The following is a 21,434-nucleotide window of genomic DNA, read 5'->3' as shown; positions in this document are numbered from 1 at the left end:
GGATTCACCACTTAGACACATTATGCCTGGCAGGGTAACATCAAGCACCATCTTTAACGTCTTATGGCATGACGCTGCCAGGAGATGGAACTGCACCAGGGGGTAATCTGATACATGCAAGAGGTTTGTGCTACATTCAAATTAGAAAAAAAAAAGAAATTCTTGCCCATGCCAACTGTTAATGCCATAAAGAGTTTGTCATGTTTAGTCCACTGACAGGACGGTGTACACTCCATATCATTGATGCGTTCTTCGTAAAATGTTGGGATTTCGGTTTGGAATGTTGCCCACAGGAACCTATGCTTGTCGTATGTGGCAACTTAATGGATCAGGTCAGGCTCGGTTCACAGCGTATCAATCTATCCCGACGCTGTGATCGTTGTTAATGACATCAATCGCTGGATTGTCTGGCCCAGACTCAATTAACACATGTTTAATTATTGCTGTGTGCGGTCTTGTGGCGAGCGTAGTTGCTGTGGAACAATTCTAAACCAGGTTCACAACAGAGTAGCAGAAACAATGAACACAGGAAGTCTGAACCATGAAAAGGGGACAAATGTTACTTACGTTATGCATGCACTATAACAATTGAAGACGAGTGTTTTATCGCCTGTTGACATATACCCCTGCATCAGTCTTGTTTATGTCCTTAACAAGGAATACCATAGGTGGCGAGAAGAAATCGTCACGTTCAATATTATTTCACGTTTTTTGTCACTTTTTCGCCCACGGAGACACCATACCACACTCATATACATTATGCTGACTGCGAGTGGGTCAGTCCTTGTATTTGGATCACAGCGTTTATTGTCAATTGCCACATAGTGATAATGTCAAATGGTTCAAATTGTTCGTGTCAATTGCCTCAAAGTATAAATGTCAATTGGTTCAGAGTGTTTATGTCAAGTTGTTAAAGTGATATTAACACTAGGCTCAGAGTTTTAATGTCGCTGGTTTCAGGGCAATAGTAAGTACTTTACACTACACATTTGTGTGTGCCAGATGTGACATTTAATACTTACATTGCATCTGAGTGCAGACATCATGTAATATATAGTACTCAGATTGCACCTTAGTGTATATATCATGTGACATTTATGATTTACATTGAATCTCAGTGTAGACATCATGTGACATTTAGGACTCACATTGCATCTCAGTTTATACCTCATGTGACATTTAGTGTATGGCATATGTACAATACTAGGCATTTGACCTGGGCTTCCGAAATCATTCATTCATTCAAAATGACTTCATTCAAAAATGAAGATTTTTGATTGATTTAATGCAACCATGCATGGACATGTTTTGAAATGTAGAAACCAAAGGCTTGAACAGAAACTAATTAGAACGTTGAAGTCATCCCCTCTGTCATACAATCTTGTAGAGCGTTTCTCATCACTCTAAATATGCAAGCATATATCTAAATTTGAAATTGACCAGTCTGTTTCACATAAATCTTTTCTTTCTAGTTGCGGTTGGTAAATCAGTGGAATGGAATGGTCTAGTTGATCTTTATTGAACGAATCAGATTATCAATATAACTGAATTTATTATATATAATTTCGCCAATCCAAGCAGAAATTCCTATTCATGAATAAACAGATCAGCATGAAGGGGAACACAGCTTGTTTACTTCTGTGAACTGCGGATGACATTTGGTTTCATTTTATACCTATTGTCTTGAAATTCTCAAGATAGAAATGTACATGTAACTAGATCAATGGTCACCAAGATTAGTAACAACTGCCCCATCTATGACAGCCTTGAGTCAGTAGTGTACACATTTTGAAAAATCAAATCAGATTGCAGTTCAAGAAAAGCCTTTAAGGTTTTTAGAATTAACATGGTATCAATTCCACTTGTCTTCAATACTTTCTTTCAATATAGAGAAAGTATTTTCTTGATTGTATTTAAGGATTATGCTTAATGCTTGAGGCAGGGATTTGGTGGTTCATTTCCTGTACTCTGGACAATATGTCTCTTTTTGTAGGGATTTCGATGGTATCCTGGAATCCGGTACAAAAGGGGAATTGGTATGTCTTCAGATTTTAAGACAAAAACACTATCAGAAGTGTGGTATACCGATGACAGACAAATAATGTCCGTTATGCGTCGGTCTTTTGCGAATTGGGGTCTTTATATTGTGAGCCGTGACTCGGCAAGGCTAGGAGATGCAGGATGTGATCTGTGGTAGGCTACCTGAACACTAAATCTCGACTCAATATACATCGCGCACGTCAACCAGATCACAATAGACATAAACTGTGAATACAATCACGGATGTCAAGATGTAGTAAAGGAATACTGCTTTTGTGAAAATATAAGAACTGGAGGAGGGCAAGACACAATACACAAAGCTATATTGGATATCTTATAAAGTATATAGCAATAATATATAACAATAATACCATTTAAATGATTCTCCCCTGACACACGAGAAGAGCGAGATGTGAGTTATTTATAAAAAGACAAAAGGTGAAAGAATTCTGGTGCCCTTAAAAATTCCAATGACCCATTGAAACGACGTCTACGCGCCAAGTTAGTTCAATGACAAATTCAATAATGTTCACTGTAAATACCCTCATAAAACTATACACTCATCGCAAGCCAATATATTTGTGAATTTAGAATAAATAAGAATTGGAGGAGGTCAAGACACAATACACAAAGCAACATTGGATATCTTATAAAGTATAAAGCATACATGGCTTGTGCATTTTAGAGTGAGAGTTTTAATACCACAGTACTTATTCTAATTTAACTCTTACATTTGTAAGACAAGAATTACAATGGAAAACGAAGAGATGCAGTGATAATACCATTCAAAGGATTCTGCCCTGAAACAAGAGAAGAGAGAGATATGAGTTATTTATTCTTTATAAAAAAGACAAAGGAGAGAGAATTCCGGTGCCCTTTGAAATCACAATGACACATTGATACGAGGTCTAGGCGCCAATGTAGTTGAAGGACAAATTCAACAATTGTCACTGTAAATACCCTCATAAAACCTAACACTCATTGCAAGCCAATACATTTAGCTATATCATGAGACATCGAAACCAATCCAAGCCGAACTGTGAGACCTAATGTCTTGATTTTTCGAACGCGAGTCAAATTCCCTGCTTATAACCTGAACCAAAAGCTTACTTTCTTCATTATTGGATCGTGTACGACGCTTCAAGACACGCTGAATCAACGACGTCTACTGGCCAGCAAATCGTCATTCTTTTGCCTTGACATACCAAGCTCTGAAAGAATATCATGCCATTCCTTAAGCAGGCGATGTAGTGAAGAAAAAACATCGTGTGCATATTTTAGTTATAGCCATGGTTGTGAAGGGATGGGGCAGTTGGGGCCAAGGTGATGCAGGGATGGAATTGTTGGGATAATGGTGTTGTAGGGATGGGACTGTTGGTTTGATGGTTGTGTAGGCTTGGGACTGTTAGAATGATAATAGTTTAAGCAATTGAATGCTGGGATGGTGGTGTAGGTAGTATGTCTGTTGACATCATGGTACTGTTTGGATGATGGTGGTGTAGGTGATGTGAGTGTTGGGAGGATGGTGGTGTAGGGATGGGACCGTTGATATAATGGTGGTGTAGGTGATGTGAGTGTTGGGATGGCAGTATTGTAGGGATGGGACTATTGGGATGGCGATAGTGTAGGTGATGGAGCTGTTGGGATTATGGTGGTGTAGGTGATGGAGCTGTTGGGAGGATGGTGGTGTAGGTGATGTGAGTGTTGGGAGGATGGTTGCGTTGGTGATGCGACTGATGGGATGACGATAGTGTAGGTGATGGGAATGTTGGAATGACGATAGCTAAGATGATGTGAGTGTTGGGATGACGATAGTGTAGGTGATTGGACTGTTGGAATGACGATAGTGTAGGTGATGGGACTGTTGGGATGACGGTAGTGTAGGTGATGGGACTGTTGGGATGACGGTAGTGTAGGTGATGGGATTGTTGGGATGACGGTAGTGTAGGTGATGGGATTGTTGGGATGGCGGTAGTGTAGGTGATGGGACTGTTGGGATGACGGTAGTGTAGGTGATGGGACTGTTGGAATGACGGTAGTGTTAGTTGATGGGACTGTTGGGATGACGGTAGTGTAGGTGATGGGATTGTTGGGATGGCGGTAGTGTAGGTGATGGGACTGTTGGAATGACGATAGAGTAGGTGATGGGACTGTTGGGATGACGGTAGTGTAGGTGATGGGACTGTTGGGATGGCGGTAGTGTAGGTGATGGGATTGTTGGGATGACGGTAGTGTAGGTGATGGGACTGTTGGGATGACGGTAGTGTAGGTGATGGGATTGTTGGGATGGCGGTAGTGTAGGTGATGGGACTGTTGGGATGACGGTAGTGTAGGTGATGGGACTGTTGGGATGACGGTAGTGTAGGTGATGGGACTGTTGGGATGACGGTAGTGTAGGTGATGGGACTGTTGGGATGACGGTAGTGTAGGTGATGGGAATGTTTGGATGGCCGTAGTGTAGATGATGTTATCCCCAGATACTGATGCTGCACCACCTAAATTGTTTTAGTCTCATGTTTTCATAGCAGTGAACATAACTCTTGATATTTCACTGCAGTGAACATAACACTTTGACGGAACTATTGCCATACAAGAGTTACCTCTCCTGAAATTATCTCCCTATATCGTAAATGTCATACCCGTACATAAACTGTTGACGTCCTTTATACGTTCGTTCCACATAAACAAGGCAAAATGATGACATATTGTAATTTTTTGAGTTGATATCACTTTTCAATATCTCTCGAAAATATTTCCTTACAAGCAGTTAATGTATCATTAAACTCGTCAATCATTTTGCAAAGTGCCGTATTTCCTTACAAGCAGTTAATGTATCATTAAACTCGTCAATCATTTTGCAAAGTGCCGTTTTGTTACTTGACCAGTGTGTATTATTTCGCTTCCCACAGCTGTCTCCTAGGTTTCAAGAATATTTTTCGTTAAAGTTGATTTCATAAATAATCATATGGACATGTATGACAATAATTTTCTTGATCCTTAATATTTTGTAAGATTTTGCAAACACAAACTACTTTTTTATTCGCAAATACGAGGGGAGGTGAACCGTCCCCGTGTGTTAGGTGGGGAGTTTCAAGGTTTTACATTTGTGATGAAATAATTTGATTTTCCGGGAGAAAACTACACAAGAAGTATATAACAAATTGGCTAGTTCATGGGTCTCGTGAAATAACATAACTCACGCGACACATGAAATATCCTCTATATATTATCTCAATACAATAGTCATACATTGCATATTGCATATTAAACAGGCATATGTACTTTCAAATATTTAGCAGTATTTTTGTTTAATTTGTTTTTCTTAAGTTGACTTAGTTTTGTTCGTGATGTATGCATGTGATAAAAGCTAGGGATGTACAATCTTCTGGTTCCATATCAATTGACACACTAATTAATGGGAAATATTATTCAATTGTGTCATGATCCGTCTATTCCCCTTAAGTAAATCAGTGTTGACTTTATTATTGTAACAAAACCGTTGAATACTCAGCTTATGGCTCAGATTTAGAAATGTACATCAGATGCATAAGTTCTCTATTTGGACATAGCTCCATAATGTATTTCAATGGTTGGTGTACAGACAACTATATGGAATAAGGGTTTAAAATAATGGAGAAACAACTTTAGCATGCCAATTCTGAGCCTCTTAATTTGTTATCAACTTCTTCTTATTCTACCACAAACTGACACCTTGTCATACACGTCTTTAAACAATCTAACCTTTCATAAGACGCTCCTACAACAGCTTATTTCTGTCAACAAATTCAAATGCCTTACCAAAATTGATGAAAGCTGCACAATGAATGTCCTTTGGTTTTCTCACAATCTTTGACACAGAGATTGTATGACAAATATATTATCAACTGTGGAATAGTCATTTCTAAAACCTGTTTGGTTTTTACATAATTTGTCATGTGCCGAATCCGTATTCTGGATCCAAGGATAGATGTGAAACCCATGACATTTTACGCGGGAATACAGCGATTATTATTTGGATCATAAATATCCCTTTCTTACACAATGGGATAAGCATGCCAACTATCAGCGAAAACAATACTATACAATGAGACATTAAACAATATTTCTGAATATGGTACAATTGAGTTAGCATGTTTAAACAACTCAGGTAGTACAGCATCAGTATCTGGGGATTTGCAATTTTTTAAATGACTCAATCTTATCTCTTGTAATTATTTTAGATATATTATCCTTACTGTTACAATAAGTACATTTATGATAAAGACGTGTCATATTATCACTGACAGTTTCATGAAACCCATCACTACTGTCACAACGAGAGGGTTTTAATTTTGTTTGAAACTGATAAACAACTTCCCTGACGAGATATTAATCTGCTCCTTGCGAATTTGCAGTGGTGTTTCTATTGTAAACCGGAACGTCTTACACTCACCACCCGCAAATGGTGTACGAATCCCGTCATGATCAGGGCATCGCATTGTTTGGCATTTCTCTTAAAAGACAAAAGTGTCCGAAAGTGACTGAATATACCTGGTTAAATCATCATTTGTTTGACGTCTACGCATCATAGTTCGACGACAAATTCTCCTTCTTTTTGTGATTATCATACAGGAATGTAAAACATATTTTTCGTTTCAAACTTTAGATTATATAACTGGAAATGTGCTTAAAGGGGATTAAAATCGAACTCGCTCACTCGTAGCACCGACTTCAGGTGGAGAAATATGCAATTTCCATCAACATCTTGGACCAATTAATGTTGCTAATCAAAAGTTAAAACATGTACCCTATATTGATCTCTTCAGTCAACATGGGTATGTGTAAAATGTCACGTGAAGTCCCTAAAACAATAAATAATAAAGACGCCAGTCTAGCTGTTGGTGATCTCTAAACGGCTTTGTGGCAGTCTCTTTGTAGTTGTTGTCGAGCCAGTTTGTTGATCCTGTACTCCTCTTGAGAACGTTTCAGTCCGGGTTCAAGTAACTTGCAAGTATGCAGCTGGTACTAACAGCAACTGTTTACGTTATGTTTTTACTTTCCACATGCAGCGCACAGGAATGTGGACTTCAGATGACAGCGAGAATGAAGATAAGACCTGTCACGTTTAGGAATATTGACATCAAGTTGTGCAAAAATTAATGTATCCAAGATCCCTTCATTATTGCATCCTGACGTCTATCGAGTGATGGATCAGAGAAGATTGCGAAGACAGGCGGATCCGAGGTTGGTCTTCATATCCCTGTAAGTTATGTTTGTGTCAAGTGGATGTTGTGTTTTGTGTTCGTCGTTTAACGCCGCAGTCAGCAATAGTTCAGCTGGATAACGGTGGTCTGTAAATATTCGAGTGATTGTCATCATGGGTTTCGATCGACGCATTGGGGATACGATGCCACGTCACCAAGCCTGACTACCCGATCCCGATGGTCTCACGGCAAGCATGAGTTGCTAAAGACAAGGCCTTAACTGGATAGGGGAGCCAATTGGATGCATGCAGATGTGTGATGGTGTGTTGATCTTACCTCGAATAACAGGAACACACATTGTATGCCATTCAATTCACATTTATTTCACAATGGCCCAAACCTTGCCCATTAACTTATCAACTATCCATATTAGTCACTAAAAACGTAATACCGAATTCCAATCTAATGATTCAATGATTATTCAACATATTTATTATTTAGCCAGAATCGTACATTGGATTCTGCTTCAGCAGATATTTCGTTTGATTATGGAAAGTATTACGTATTGTCCCACAATTCTCTTTATATTGCTGTCACCAGATCCTGGTTGAACCCTGTCCCTCCAAGGGCTGCAATATGCATTCTTGATGTCTGGAAACTGGATGTGGAAAAGGTGTCTGTGTGCAAAGTAGGTGTCCCGGGCAGAGATTTGTTCGGTGTTTATCTCATCTAATTCTATCAATTTCATCATCTCACCGAGCTGCAACGGAGAATCTAAGCCATGAACGTCACTCAAGCACACAGGTCGGGTGGACATTAACTGTATAAAGTATCGAATGACACCAGTGATGGTTGCAGCACGGATGAGACATACAGATGTGATTAAGTTACTTGTGACGAAAGGAGCTTATGTATCACACGTGAAACAAATAGGTGACAGCCTCCTTCACGTGAAGTATGACCTCTCACATGACATGGTGGACATCAACAGCAGAGGACGAAACAAGAAGACACCAGTGAGTGTGGCAGCAGAGCAAGGAAGTAGGGTAATGGTTCATTTACTTGTGAGTGAAGGAGCCGATGTGTCACTAGTGGACAGAGCCAGTCACAACATCCTCCACTTGGCCTGTCAGAAAGGGAATGTGGAGGTGGTGAAATATGTCCTGTCACAGGACCTGGTGGACATCAACAGTAGAGAGCAAGACACCTGTGATGCAGGCAGCACAGGAGGGACATGGAGATGTAGTGGAGCTACTTGTAAATAATGGAGCTGACGTGTCACTGGTGGATAAAGGCGGCAACAATATCCTTCACTACGCCTGTGACGAAGCATATCTGGAGGTGGTGAAATGTCACAGGACCTGGGGGACATCAATGCCAGGAACAGACAGCAACCAAGATAGTGAAAATGCAGAGTCGAAAAGACGTGCTTGAACTTCTTTTGTCACATGGTGGTCACTTGTAGTAGGTTAAATATTGTGCATACATTTATGTTGTTACCTTCATTGGGGTGTGGTACAGCCTACTATGGCCTGTTTAGGTACCTTATCATTTCTTCATGTATGACGAGATTTACAAATTGTATATCGTCTATATCTTTGCAATACATAAAGCTTGCAACGTTGTGGAATCTGGTAGAATGACTTTTAAATAAATAATGTGATCAGAAGAGACACATTACATCTCCAAATAATTTTGTTTGTTAGTTTACATAATCATACGTGTACAGACGGAAATTAGATACAAACAAGTGTCTGGTTACACCTATGATCATTCACCGAGCTCTAAATGAAACAGAATTTCGCTTAACTGGTGTGAAGTGGTTGTTTGCACAACCCCAGATCACATTCATCTCTGCTTGCAGTAAGGATTTAAATATTCGTTACAAATCTATAGTTCTGATACATGTCACATACTGGATCCTGAGTCTCAGTTGCCAAACGCATGATCACCTGCCCCGAGCTCTAACAAACGAAACAGACTTTCATGCCACGGATCATGCTATCTGACAGGAGACAACGATGCCTGAACGTCCGAGTGGTTATCAAATAACTTTCAGTGGTGCATCTGGATCACGCAGATTAGGCAAGCATCTTGAAAGTTACTAGGTCATCCCATGAAAGCGGCGAGCTTCATCTTCATTCACCTTTATTCACCTTTTTTCACCTTTGTTCTGCGGAACAGTTGTGTCTGTCAGAGCTCTAATTCTCTTTGGTCAACTTCAAGGCGATGCTCAGTTTACTGAGAAAAGATTCCTGAGCCTGATTCCTTTGATACCTAAAGGTAACCTTAGCCATCGGAATATGCCTATCGGGATATTAAATGATGTGATTAGTCCTTATTCATAATCCAACTGAATCTGGAGAAATGCGGATTTTGCATCCAACACAGAAACACCTTTGTATTTGGAATGGATGAAGCAACCTTTTCTACCTTAAGAATCAGGTAGTGCTTCCTGCGTGTCATCCGATTCAAGTCTTTTGGATCTAGACCTCCGCGCACCTTGTCATATCTGACGACAGGTTCTGTGACTATAGTGATGTGGCCATTAGCGTCCTTTTCATGGAGCATGCTTCTGATGTTGTCAGCCAATGTTTTTGGTTGACGTCGATGTTCATACGCTATAAACTGTATGTTCATGAAATGGAATGTGTTGCATATTTGAGTCCAGGGTACTTGTCTAGCTCTGCTTTGATGGCGTAGACTAGCATGAGGGCATGGTTGGCCAAGTCGTCTAAGGCGCAGCGATTCGCTGTTCAGAGTTGCGTCCCTTGGGCACAACAGAAAACTATGATTGTGGGTTCGAATCCCGGTTCGCCCCGATTATGTTTCTTGGTTTCTCAGCACCATACCTGTGCTCGTGGGTTTCACCGAAGTGGTAAACGTCTGATACCTGCATGACTTCGGGCTTTCCTCCAACAATAAACTGACACGCCCCTATATTACTGAAATACCATTAAAAGCGGCATTAAACCCAACTCACTCACTCACAATACATGTTTAAACTGCAACTGGATATGTCGGGTGACGTTAAAGTGAACATGACACTAACTCCAGAAAAGACTTGCAATTCAGAACCACTTCCTCAAAAAGTATTCACCGTGACCTCGCGTCACCAACTTGCAACATCAGAGACAATGTCTCTAAATAACATCTCCATGTATCGGACAGCCAAACTATATACCCATGCTCATATTTATTGCCAACCCCTAGATGTATGCGTCTATATTGGGGTGACTATAATTAAGACTATGAGTATAAAATATTATTTACACTTATGCAAAGACATAACCAGGTCAGTGATTGAATATAATGATATATATTTGTGAAATTGCACTTTATAGTCGCGGGATAAATATGTTCATATTAGAATATATGAATATGACATGTAAGACAATATTGTTGCATTCATTGAAAAATCTGTCTCGTAGATTATCTAGAGAAGCGTACATAAAACTCCTCTGAATACCCATGTTTATGTAGACTATGACTCAACGCAGACGTAGCCTCCCTTTGATGAAAGACTAACCTCATGAACCTGTCTCAGAGAAAATGTGAACACCTCTCCTTTGCTCGAGTAATTAACTTATATATATCCATGTAATATCACGTCAAACGGGTGTCTCAAATAAGGACCAACCTTCGTGTGAGAACGGTTTGGGTGCGTTATTCGAGTCGGAGACAATATGCAGGTGAGACGGTGTTTTGTTTCTGTCTGTATATGTGTACTGTTGATAACACACATATTGTTGTAACGGGTTTACCGAAACAAGGAAGAAAATCCGTACCGAGAGCTCTCGCTTTGTATTGTATGTATACTTTCCTGTACAGATGTATCGCATGGCCTCCGATGTAAGTCGTAGCACATGCCCGGTGTACAGTTCTACAATTAGAACACATGTTACTGTAAGTACATATCTTCTTTATTAAACAAACATCCTAAACAATTGCCACTAATCATATTCATGTCACTCTGTGTTTCAATCACGTTGATTGATTTATATATATATGAGAGAGAGAGAGAGAGAGAGGGGGAGAGCGAGAGCGAGAGAGAGAGAGAGAGAGAGAGAGAGAGAGAGGGGGGGGGGGGGGGGGGAGAGAGTCGCTTCACCAGAGAGGCACAATGTGTGAATACTTTCCCAGGTGTCATTTACCCATTTAATACAAATTAGTACATTTTCCCATGTAATACATATTATTACATTTGCAATATATTAATCATACAATAATCTTGACAAAATAATACCTTCTGTAAAATTAGGCTGAACTTTGAAGTGCACATACAAGATAAACGTAATACTGTCAAGTGTTCTCGATGTACATGTGTGTGAAGTACACCCAGACAGTGTCTGCATAAAGGAACATCTCCTTATTTGAACGTCTTTGTTACAGATGAAGCAGTCGGTTGACATAACAACCTTTATCTACTTACTTATACTGTTCTACAACATGAATGGCGGATACTGTGAGTAACTCTGAACAAAATATTATATAGCATGAAGGCAGTGATGAAATGTTACTTCAATTACTTTCATTTGGCTTTCCCTTTTCCATAGTTATTTTTACAAAAGAAATATTAAGGTACTGTCATGCGCCTTTATGTGGTTTCTTAAGCAACATGCATGTGCATTAAGTGCATTAGACCATCTGGTTTCTGTCCGTTTCTATGGATATATTTACAAGTCGATGAAGTATTAGTTTGCGTTGACTCGAATAACACTACCATACAAATAATCATATGGGGGAAATCAGGGGATTCGTTGACATTTACTGTTCCACACGTTTTTAGCATCAATGGTATATTTGGAAGTTGTATGATTTATTTCTGCTCCTTCTGACCTAGGTTCCACAGCTGAGCTTACCTGCCCTGACTTAGCCTACATAGAGAAGTTTGCTGTAATAAACTGCTTGACGTCGGAACCGTTCACATCTCTACAATACTTAGGGCCCGGTGGTTTCCTTGGTCCGCAGTGTTCATCAACGATCTGCATAGATGCAGATGGATACAATGCAAGCGTCACCAACAAAACCAGCAGTAGCCTCAGGATACTGAATGTGCAGCCAGGTCATGCAGGGCAGTGGAAATGCAATATCCTCCAACATGGTCCCAGTGCATCTTGCACTCTCGTGATTGCAAGTAAGTGCAACGCTTATGTTCAGAAGTAAATTCAGGCATTAACGTTACACAATCACTTTTGTACATACTTCTCTTCCACAAATATATACCAAAACAAAATACCAGAAACAACACACATATACCATTGCCTAGACCAATGGAATTAGATATAAGGATAGCGATTTGACTGTAGTCAATTAACTTTTCCTATGATATATGTATATATACTCGTAATTCAAATCTGAATGGTTTAATGTATCTGCCCAAATGAGAAGGGTGCCACTGTTCTCTAATCGCAAGGAAATCTCACATTAGTACAGACATATACTAAATAATAGAGATTTCACAATTTGTCAACATTTCGGCACAAAATATCATTGACAGCATATCAGTACATGCGTGGCAATTGTAATATCGCTGGCATAGCTTAACATACGTCGTTACCTCATTCCGAAACATTTCGTGTTGCACAGCGGCAAATATGGCAAATATGTATGTCAACTCATGCTTATTGCGTCCGTCACTTCCAAATATTAATTTTGTATGAATGTTATATGCATTGTTATACATTATTCAAAGGATAGTTTGTGTAAAATATGTCATTAGTTTGATGGAAAATTACAGAATACTTCATTATAGTTCATTATGAGTCTCGTAATGAATATAGAGTAATGGTAAATTATTTATATTACAACAAAGGTCCTGTCAAGAATCATTATGGAAGTTTTGGATGTAACTCTTAAAAATATACATAGCAAAAATTCAGTGTTTGTGATTTTCAACCAAGTACATATTTCGTTTGAGTGGCGACAGCGTCAAAACAAAATATTAAGTGTCACAAAAGTTAAGCTGGATCGGCGTTGCCTTTGTTATTGTATTATAAAACGAACTCAGGCCTTTGATACAGTTGCATTCTCTCCGGTTTGAGTTATGGGTAATGGATTTTTTTAAAGAGGGTCCAAAAAGACTCGTTTGATGCAAGTTAAGAAATATGCACGACAGACACAACAGTGTATGTGGTATTCAAATAAGTTTCGCTTTGATTGAGTGGCAACAGAGTCCAGACAAAAGTTAAACATGATAACAGTCACTTGTCAGATTGGATCGCCATATGCATATTTTATATTCAGTTTATAAAACATTTCAATTTTCTCGTTGAGTGTGTTTCCCTTTGTGTTTATCTGAATTAAAACAGTGCTTTGTTGAAAAATAACTTGATCTACGAACGATCGTAAGCTCAATTTATAGAGTGCTAAGAGGTTTAGCTATGGTGGGTTAGCCTAAATAAACTACATGATGACAGTGTGAAATTGTATTGCAAAACGATTAATGTCTCCACATATATTTTCATGTGTCAGTCGAAAGAGGCGGAACACAATGAATAGCTTTGTTCACATAAGACGTTGCTTCATGTTATGATGCTCTCTTGATGCTAAAGCTAAAGCCACATACTTCAATCATTTCACCCTGCTGCTATGTAAATCAACATTAAACATGAAGATGAAACTGTATTGAGGGGTATCATTCATATATGTTTAGAATGTGCGAATTTGTCCATCTTTCGGAAATTACGGTACTTCCTTTGCATAAATACAAAACTCCAGACTTCACGATGAATCTGCTGTATATCCCCAGTATTTCCATTGTAATTACCGCAACACTGATACGTACTCTTGTAATGTGTAAAATTTGCGTCTCTGTACCAAAGTGTGTGGTTGTCAATAACTATTCAATTTGAATATTTTGAAGTGATTCAGATGCAACCAAAAACGTTATTTTGTAGCTTTTATTTATTTATTTTGAACGCATGTGGTACTCAATTTCCAACATATAAGTGGGTCATGTCAATTGTCACAGTACGGCGATAGCCCTAACAAAAAATATTAGACTTGGTTTCTCAAGTGCAAAGAGTATGTCTGTATTCATGAGTGACTGCAGTGTCGTTTACAATGTGGTCAATAACGTAAATGCCCTGCGCATGATAAATAGCATGTAATCCATTCCAAATTAAGGACAAAGTTGAAATATGGATATCAACTGCTTCATTCAATTACATGAACCAGAACAATTACCTATTGTGCTGTTGACTTCAAGGAGGATACCCTTAAATAGAACTTGATACTCGGCATGTAAATACTTAATTCCTACATTATCCTAAATGAAGACATATATGGGATACTTCCTGGCTCAAATAATGTCAATGGCATGCTTATATTCTCTATTTGAAACCAATTGTGTGAGTAGTGTTTAAAATGATAAACAAGGCTCATACATATTCGTTTCAAGGCGTCAATTGTGATATCGTAGTATCGTAAATATAGTAAGCACCTTCATGAAGTTTTGTGTAATTTAATTGCCGGAAACCTGGGTCGTGAAGTCACGCTGTAACCTGACGCATTCGTCCTAGGGGTATTACGTATCACTTATTCCACGGCAATTGAAGTTCTGAAAAACACATACATTCGCATGTCGGGCATTTCACGTCAGGCTCGCTGATTTTGTTGTTGCATGTCATAGTCCAACTGTGTAGATCGATGCTCATGACATCAGTTACAGGATTGTCTTGACCAGACTCGATTATTTACAGACGACCGTCATATAGCTGGAATATTGCTGAGGGGGGCGCATCAGAAACAAACAAACAAAGCAAAAAACAAACTTCTGCCATGCGACGGCAGCATGTAAAAAAACCAGACAATATGGGGATGGGTTAGAAATCCAGTTGTACGATAGCGCGTTTACTGAGTTTGCAGAAACTAACTACAAAATCATAGTTAACACGGAAGACTAGTTTCAAAAATGTATTTGTGTTTATATGTGTTGAAAGGAAAGTCGACAATTTAATAATGTTAAATCACATCTCTATCGATTGCAAGTTTCCTCACAGATAATGGATACCATTGAAAACGCCTGTCATCTGTATGTGTATGGACTATTGATTGATTATTGATAAGATCGAAATGACATTTCCAAGTTACATTTCTTGTTAACAAAGGGTGGTTTGAATGTTCTGTTCTTATAGCACAAGCTTAAATTCATAATTAGTTTCACAGGATAAATTCCAAAGTGTTTCTCAATCTTTGGTGGAGAATAATGGTGGAAACCGCAGTAATTTCATAATTCGATCATTTACATATGTCAAGTGAGTGTGAGTGAGTTAAAATTTAATGTCGCATCAGCATTATCTCAGCCATATAGCGACGAGACCAAGTTAATATATTTACAATTTAGTCATTAATGCAAAGTTTTGTTTAAAAACAAGTTGTAAAACATATTTGAGCAAATTATATTTAGAAACAATTCATGAAAATATTTGAGCATAACAATATTATATATACAGTTTTAAAACACGGGCTCTAGGTCACCAGTAACCAAAGCTAGGCCACCTCGCTGGGGATCATGGGGACTTACAGTACCTCTGCTTCCTGCATGATAACCCAGCAGGATTTACGTCATCAGTGTAGCCACTGATGGTTGTGCACAATGCTAGCAAATATTAAAAAAAATACTCATCAATGACTTGGCTTAAAAACACTGGTTGATGATAGGTACATTGATTACGACAGGACTACGTATCACACAAGGGGGCAATATTTTTACGATACTTTAACCTCCTGGACAGAGCCTTCAATAACGTCTGTTAATAGTAGCATCACACCAAAGTTAAAAAAAACCATTTAATTGTTCACATACATATTTAAAATTTATTATACAGACCAATTTCTTTAAAGTAATTTATGATGAGATGCCCGCTGACACGGGAAAAGAGATCTTTCAGATTTATGCTTTGATAATGTGAATCCCTTTCGATTGCAAAGTCCACACAGTCAACATATATCAAGTGGTGTGAAGTGTCGCTTAAGGCATGTCAACAGATGTTCTGAAGAAAAGACAAATACATTCAAATCTCGGGCATTTAGCTTAAAACGTGTTTTTGAAATGAGATGAAATAACTGAATCCTATTACACATGTGACAATATATGTATAATAAGTGCATAGTTCCACTGTTATAATGTATATATGAATGCTTGACAGTACCAATGTGACATGCAGTAGCTGTGTACGTAAATATTAAAGCACTACTAACACAGGTCTGTTTTATCATAACTGCTGAGAAGATCTTAATGAGGCCAGGGTTGCCACCTTAATAAAATACCTGAAAGCTATGTTCTTGACGTCAAGTGGATATGGCGCTGACAGATGGATTGTCATGTTTCTTCGATTCGAACCCGTGACTCAGCGCATCTTTTATTTTGATATTTCCATGTTGGCACATGGGCGGGGTTAAGCTAAGAACTAAGTTAACTTCATCAATACAAGTCTGCCCTGACAGCAGATGCTCCACCAGAAGACGGTGTTTAATATGCGACGTCCAGGCAAAATGTAACAAAGCACAAGTCCGGCTATGTGACGAAAGTCTGTAAATAATCGTCTTTCTCCGCAGTGTCTCTCGTATTGGTGTCATAGTTATTGTCACTGTTTCATATCAATGCATTAATTTATGTGTTTGAATTAAGATCACACTTCCATAATCATGGCAGTAAAACAGAAATTACACTCGCCTAAATCTGACCAGCTTATCAGAAATACACCTAAATCGTATCCGAAGCAACACAGTGTTGATATTATCACACACTCAGCTCAATGTTGAGTCCGATGTGTTAAACGATAACAGTGTCGTGTTTATAAGATGTAGTTTAGATATATATTCGAAGAGTTATTCGTGAAACGTGACTGTAAATGCAGTATAATATCATATACTGCGATATGGTCATGTGTTGGCATATAACAGCTTGGCAATGCACCTGCCTAAATGAAGAAACAAAATAACAGTTATGCTCTTCCTGTATATCTACTACTGTCAACTATTATCATTGCTGACACCAAGTATGACGGTATAAAATGCAACGTGTCCTTAATAACATTGCATTTATCAATATGAAGAAATGTATTCGGTGCATGCATGATAGTTGTGTAGAATAAGGTGTACATGACCCGTGTACCAGTGTTATTAACATATCTGTTGGTCGCTGCATTTGGGGCATCGTCTCTCTAAATTTGCGATTTGGCGTTTCGTCAGTGAAGCCACGACAAATACGCCAGGGAATACACCGAAACAATATCAAGTAATAAATCAATCTAGTATCCGTGGACATCCGTTTTGACTATGATCCTTCCAAATACACACAACGTAATAATATACACCATCCTCGATCGACAGTGGCAGTGGAATGTTCTTCCCGAATAAATTCGGTCAAAAGTTTAGACATTTTACTGCGTTGATTCAACAAAGCCTGCACATCAAACGTAAAAAAATAATCTGCGTACAGAACAAGACAGTGTAAAACGACAAATTCAAACACAGAACCTGAGTCTAACACTGTTGAACACAGACGGAAAGTACCGATGACTTTGTGGAAATGCCACGTGATTATGTACCATTGCGTAATCTAATCAAAGCGAATGAGAAAATGGTGAAAGTCACTTTACCAGGAGAAAGCGTGCAGCACCTGCAGTTCGTCTTGCAAAACGTGGGTATCAATTGAGTTCGACAATAATGCAACAGTCACTCCAAATTGTCATGGGTCGTGGTCGAATTTTGCAATCCAGCTACAGGATATGTTTATCGACGCACAGGTGAACGTTACATGGACGCTGCAGTGGTGGAGCACAATCGGTTTGGTAGTGCGTCCTTCATGGTCTGGGATGTCATGAGCATGAATGCTAAGATGGACTTCATTCATGTGCAAAGCCAGAAATACGGACACGGCATCATATTATGTAATGTGACCGTTTCTTTGGGTATGAGAAGTTGACCAGTAATGATGTGTATATAAATATTGATGCTTAGTAGAGGTCTCCCGCGTGGATTCCGGGTAAGAATATAGGTCCCCAGCAACTTAAGCTTGTGAATAGCGACTAAATGGATCGGATGGTCAGGCTCTGTGACTTGGTTAATTGCATCTCAGCGTATTCCAGTTTTGTGGATTTATGCTCCTGATGTCAATCAATTGACTGACTGGTCCAGACACGATTATTTACTGCCTGCCGTTATATAGCTTAAATATTGCTGAGTGCTGCCTTAAAGCACAAACATAAAACCTTAGTAGAGAACATAATTCAGCAGTTTCTATCTTAAACCTCTCATACTCTCCATATAGTTATGTCCGATAGGATAATGTTTTTGAACATATGTCAATTGGATATTTCAATTTTTTTTGATATATTCGAACTATGTTACCATTTTAAGGTGGAATGTAATGTTTCAGAGACACCAAATTGCAACATCACCAGTAAGGAGGACACTGATGTACTTTCCCAGTATCAGGCGCTGACACTCACAGTGGACATACAAGACTACTACTGTTCCACAGCCCTAAACTTCTCACTCCAGACCGGGAATGTGACAACACTGCTGACAAAAGCTGACTTTGTAGCAAATGTCACTCACAATACTTCTTCAGTAACCCTGAATGTGACGGACTCCCACCTGGGGATTGTAGGGCTGGTATTTAGCTGTCACAATTATAAGTGGAATCTAACTTGTGAAGGCGTGACCAAACTCGGTGAGTTTTATATTATATCAAAGAAGCACATAACCTAATTACAAGGCTTGAGTTGGTAAGGCTGAACGGAGCAAAGAATGTCTTAACACAGTGAAATTGATAACCCATACGTCAGCATCCCAGGGCATTCATATGCACTGTCAAATCAGAAGGCTTGAGCGGATAACACTAAACGCCACGATTACCGTGAACAGATATTTAATTGCACAAATAGCATTGCATTCATCATATATAGTGTGTTGTTGACACTTGAAATCAGTGTATTCCAACGCAAGCATTTATCTAAAGGCCGTTATGGTCGTTCTATCCACACCAAAAAAAATGTGATTGTTTCTACACCCTCTACAGTCTATAATACAATCATCGTTTCTAAATGTACCCCTTTCGCCTAACAGTTCCAAAGTCCCCGAAATGCAGCATCACCAGTGACAAGGACACAGAGACGCTGACCCTGTATGAGGAAGTGACACTAACAGTGGACATTGCTGCCTTCTACGACATACGAGGCTCCTACTGTTCTGTAGATTCCAACCTCACACTACAGACCGGGTATGTCACACAATTACTGAATGTTGCTGGAACCGGGGCTGATCATGATCTTTCACCATTAACCTTCAATGTGACCGAAACACACTTGGGTGGTGTAAGGCTGATATTCAACTGTCAACACAAACACTGGAATCTCACCTGTGAGGGAGTAGGGGAACTCAATAACAGTAAGTTTTTAATAATTCTTGAGTGGCTACTACTAACACCACATGCATATATATGTAGTGTATATGGATATCTCATTTGCGCAGAAATAATGATTAAAGTCCGAAAACGCATGGAATGATACACACTTTACCAACTGGTTTGTCTGAAGTGGTAAACTGTTCTTATGTTCCAATGTTCTTATCTGAAATACTGAATAAACTATGCATGCATATTTAGTGGTATTGATTTGTTTGTATGTCTGTTGTCCAGTGGACAGTGTCCCAGTGTCTCCCCAGAGCACACAGTGTTTGTTAATAACCTTTACGTAGGGGAGGAGATTATGTTTGTTTGTTTGTTTATTGTTTAACGCCGCACCAAGCAGCATTCCAGTTATATCGCGACAGTCTGTAAATAATCATATATGGACCCAACAGTTCAGTGATTGACAACATCGATCCACACAACTTGAAAAAGATGGCAGGCACCAGCCAAGTCAGCGAGCCTGACCAGTGGCCACTAACAACACGCATGGGATCTTTACTGGGGTAGTTTGATTTCAATCCATGTCAATATATCAATGGTTATACGACAGGGACATATCATTTAAACATGAAGGGTAAATTGTTAATGTCAGTATATTGTCAATGTCTACTTTGGTGTTCCGGTAAACACTACTGTTGTGCGAGTACTCGCATATTGTCAATGTATTCGTCGTGTATATTATAGAAATGAGAGTTCAATCCCCCAAAACACGCAACCTGCATGAGGTGGACGCGTGCCCCAATTCCTGCATATGGCGGCGGCTGGGCCGCGGTGATTTATACAATGTACACGAGACATATTCTCGTAGTGTAGAAATCGATTAAGGGTATTGTAATCTGACGTTTAACAGTCGCCAACTCGTGAGATTTTCATTCTCCATGTCAACATGTTGTTACAGTCATTATTCACGGCAGTAGTATGCGCATGCAGTTTGGCTTTGTGTCTGTTTTTAACAAATGCAACTTCTGTATTGTTAATTAAGGAGGTGTATCTAACTATGACTTAAACGCCTTTATAACGTTGCAGAAACCAAAACAGCTGCTGTCCCAGGAAACGTTGGACTAACCACAGCCTCCACTCTAATTATTGCTGCCTGCGTTGTTGTTGCGATAGTGTGTTTCATCATCGTCGTCATCATCATCGCGTTTGTCGTCAAAAGAAAACAGGTAACTCGAATAAAACCACAGTCATCGCTTAAGCCTTCTTCCCCTCCGTACATAACTGTAGGGACACCCGGAGGTTCAGATTATGCTACCGTGGAGCTGAATGATGCTCCAAGTGGATCAAAGATCATAACTGTAATAGATGCAGCAGGTTGTGCATGTACAGGGGATTTCAAAGCTAAAAACAGATCTTGTTCGCTGACGAAGGATGAATCTAACGAGATATCGTTACCTGCAACATCCACAGACAATCCTAAGAATCATCTCAGTGTAGTCGTACAGCACATTATTCCCGAAGATACAAGTCAAATCAATGAGCTCTATGCCTCTATTAACAAAACGAAGGACATGGCAGTGCATAATGATGACACAGCAATCTGACAAGTTGTTTTATATTTGGCGAATATTTGAATAACCTTATCATATTTTCGGATGTTTTCGGAAGTTTTTGTTTTAAGTTGCGTTTGTTTCTAAACTGATTTTCTGTTAACATGTGCGGAACCACCCCAAAAGGTCATTCATTTTCTCGTTAACAAGTCACAGTCATGGAACAATTTGCCTAATATTTTACACGCATAATTACCAGAGTGTAGGGACAGGCACTATTGAGGTTTCGAATGTGCTACG

The 21,434-nt window shown here is 39.2% G+C and overlaps 1 protein-coding gene and 1 pseudogene across 1 annotated transcript; both read left to right on the top strand.

The window, feature by feature from the left end:
* Positions 1-8,071: 8,071 nt before the first annotated feature.
* Positions 8,072-8,626, top strand: LOC139457007 (serine/threonine-protein phosphatase 6 regulatory ankyrin repeat subunit B-like; annotated as a pseudogene).
* Positions 8,627-10,909: 2,283 nt separating this feature from the next.
* LOC139457006 (uncharacterized) lies at positions 10,910-21,188 on the top strand. The gene is made up of 6 exons (XM_071238462.1): positions 10,910-10,915; positions 11,055-11,129; positions 11,616-11,688; positions 12,067-12,360; positions 18,610-18,906; positions 20,671-21,188. Exons 1-6 carry the CDS (start codon positions 10,910-10,912, stop codon positions 21,186-21,188), a joined length of 1,263 nt encoding a protein of 420 aa, XP_071094563.1.
* Positions 21,189-21,434: the final 246 nt, after the last annotated feature.

Source organism: Haliotis cracherodii, unplaced genomic scaffold (genome assembly GCF_022045235.1).
Source record: "Haliotis cracherodii isolate W230 unplaced genomic scaffold, xgHalCrac1.p SCAF_12, whole genome shotgun sequence".
Classification (NCBI taxonomy): Eukaryota; Metazoa; Mollusca; class Gastropoda; order Lepetellida; family Haliotidae; genus Haliotis; species Haliotis cracherodii.
Note: the sequence above shows the minus strand (reverse complement) of the source record. Positions and strands in the feature narration are given on the sequence as shown.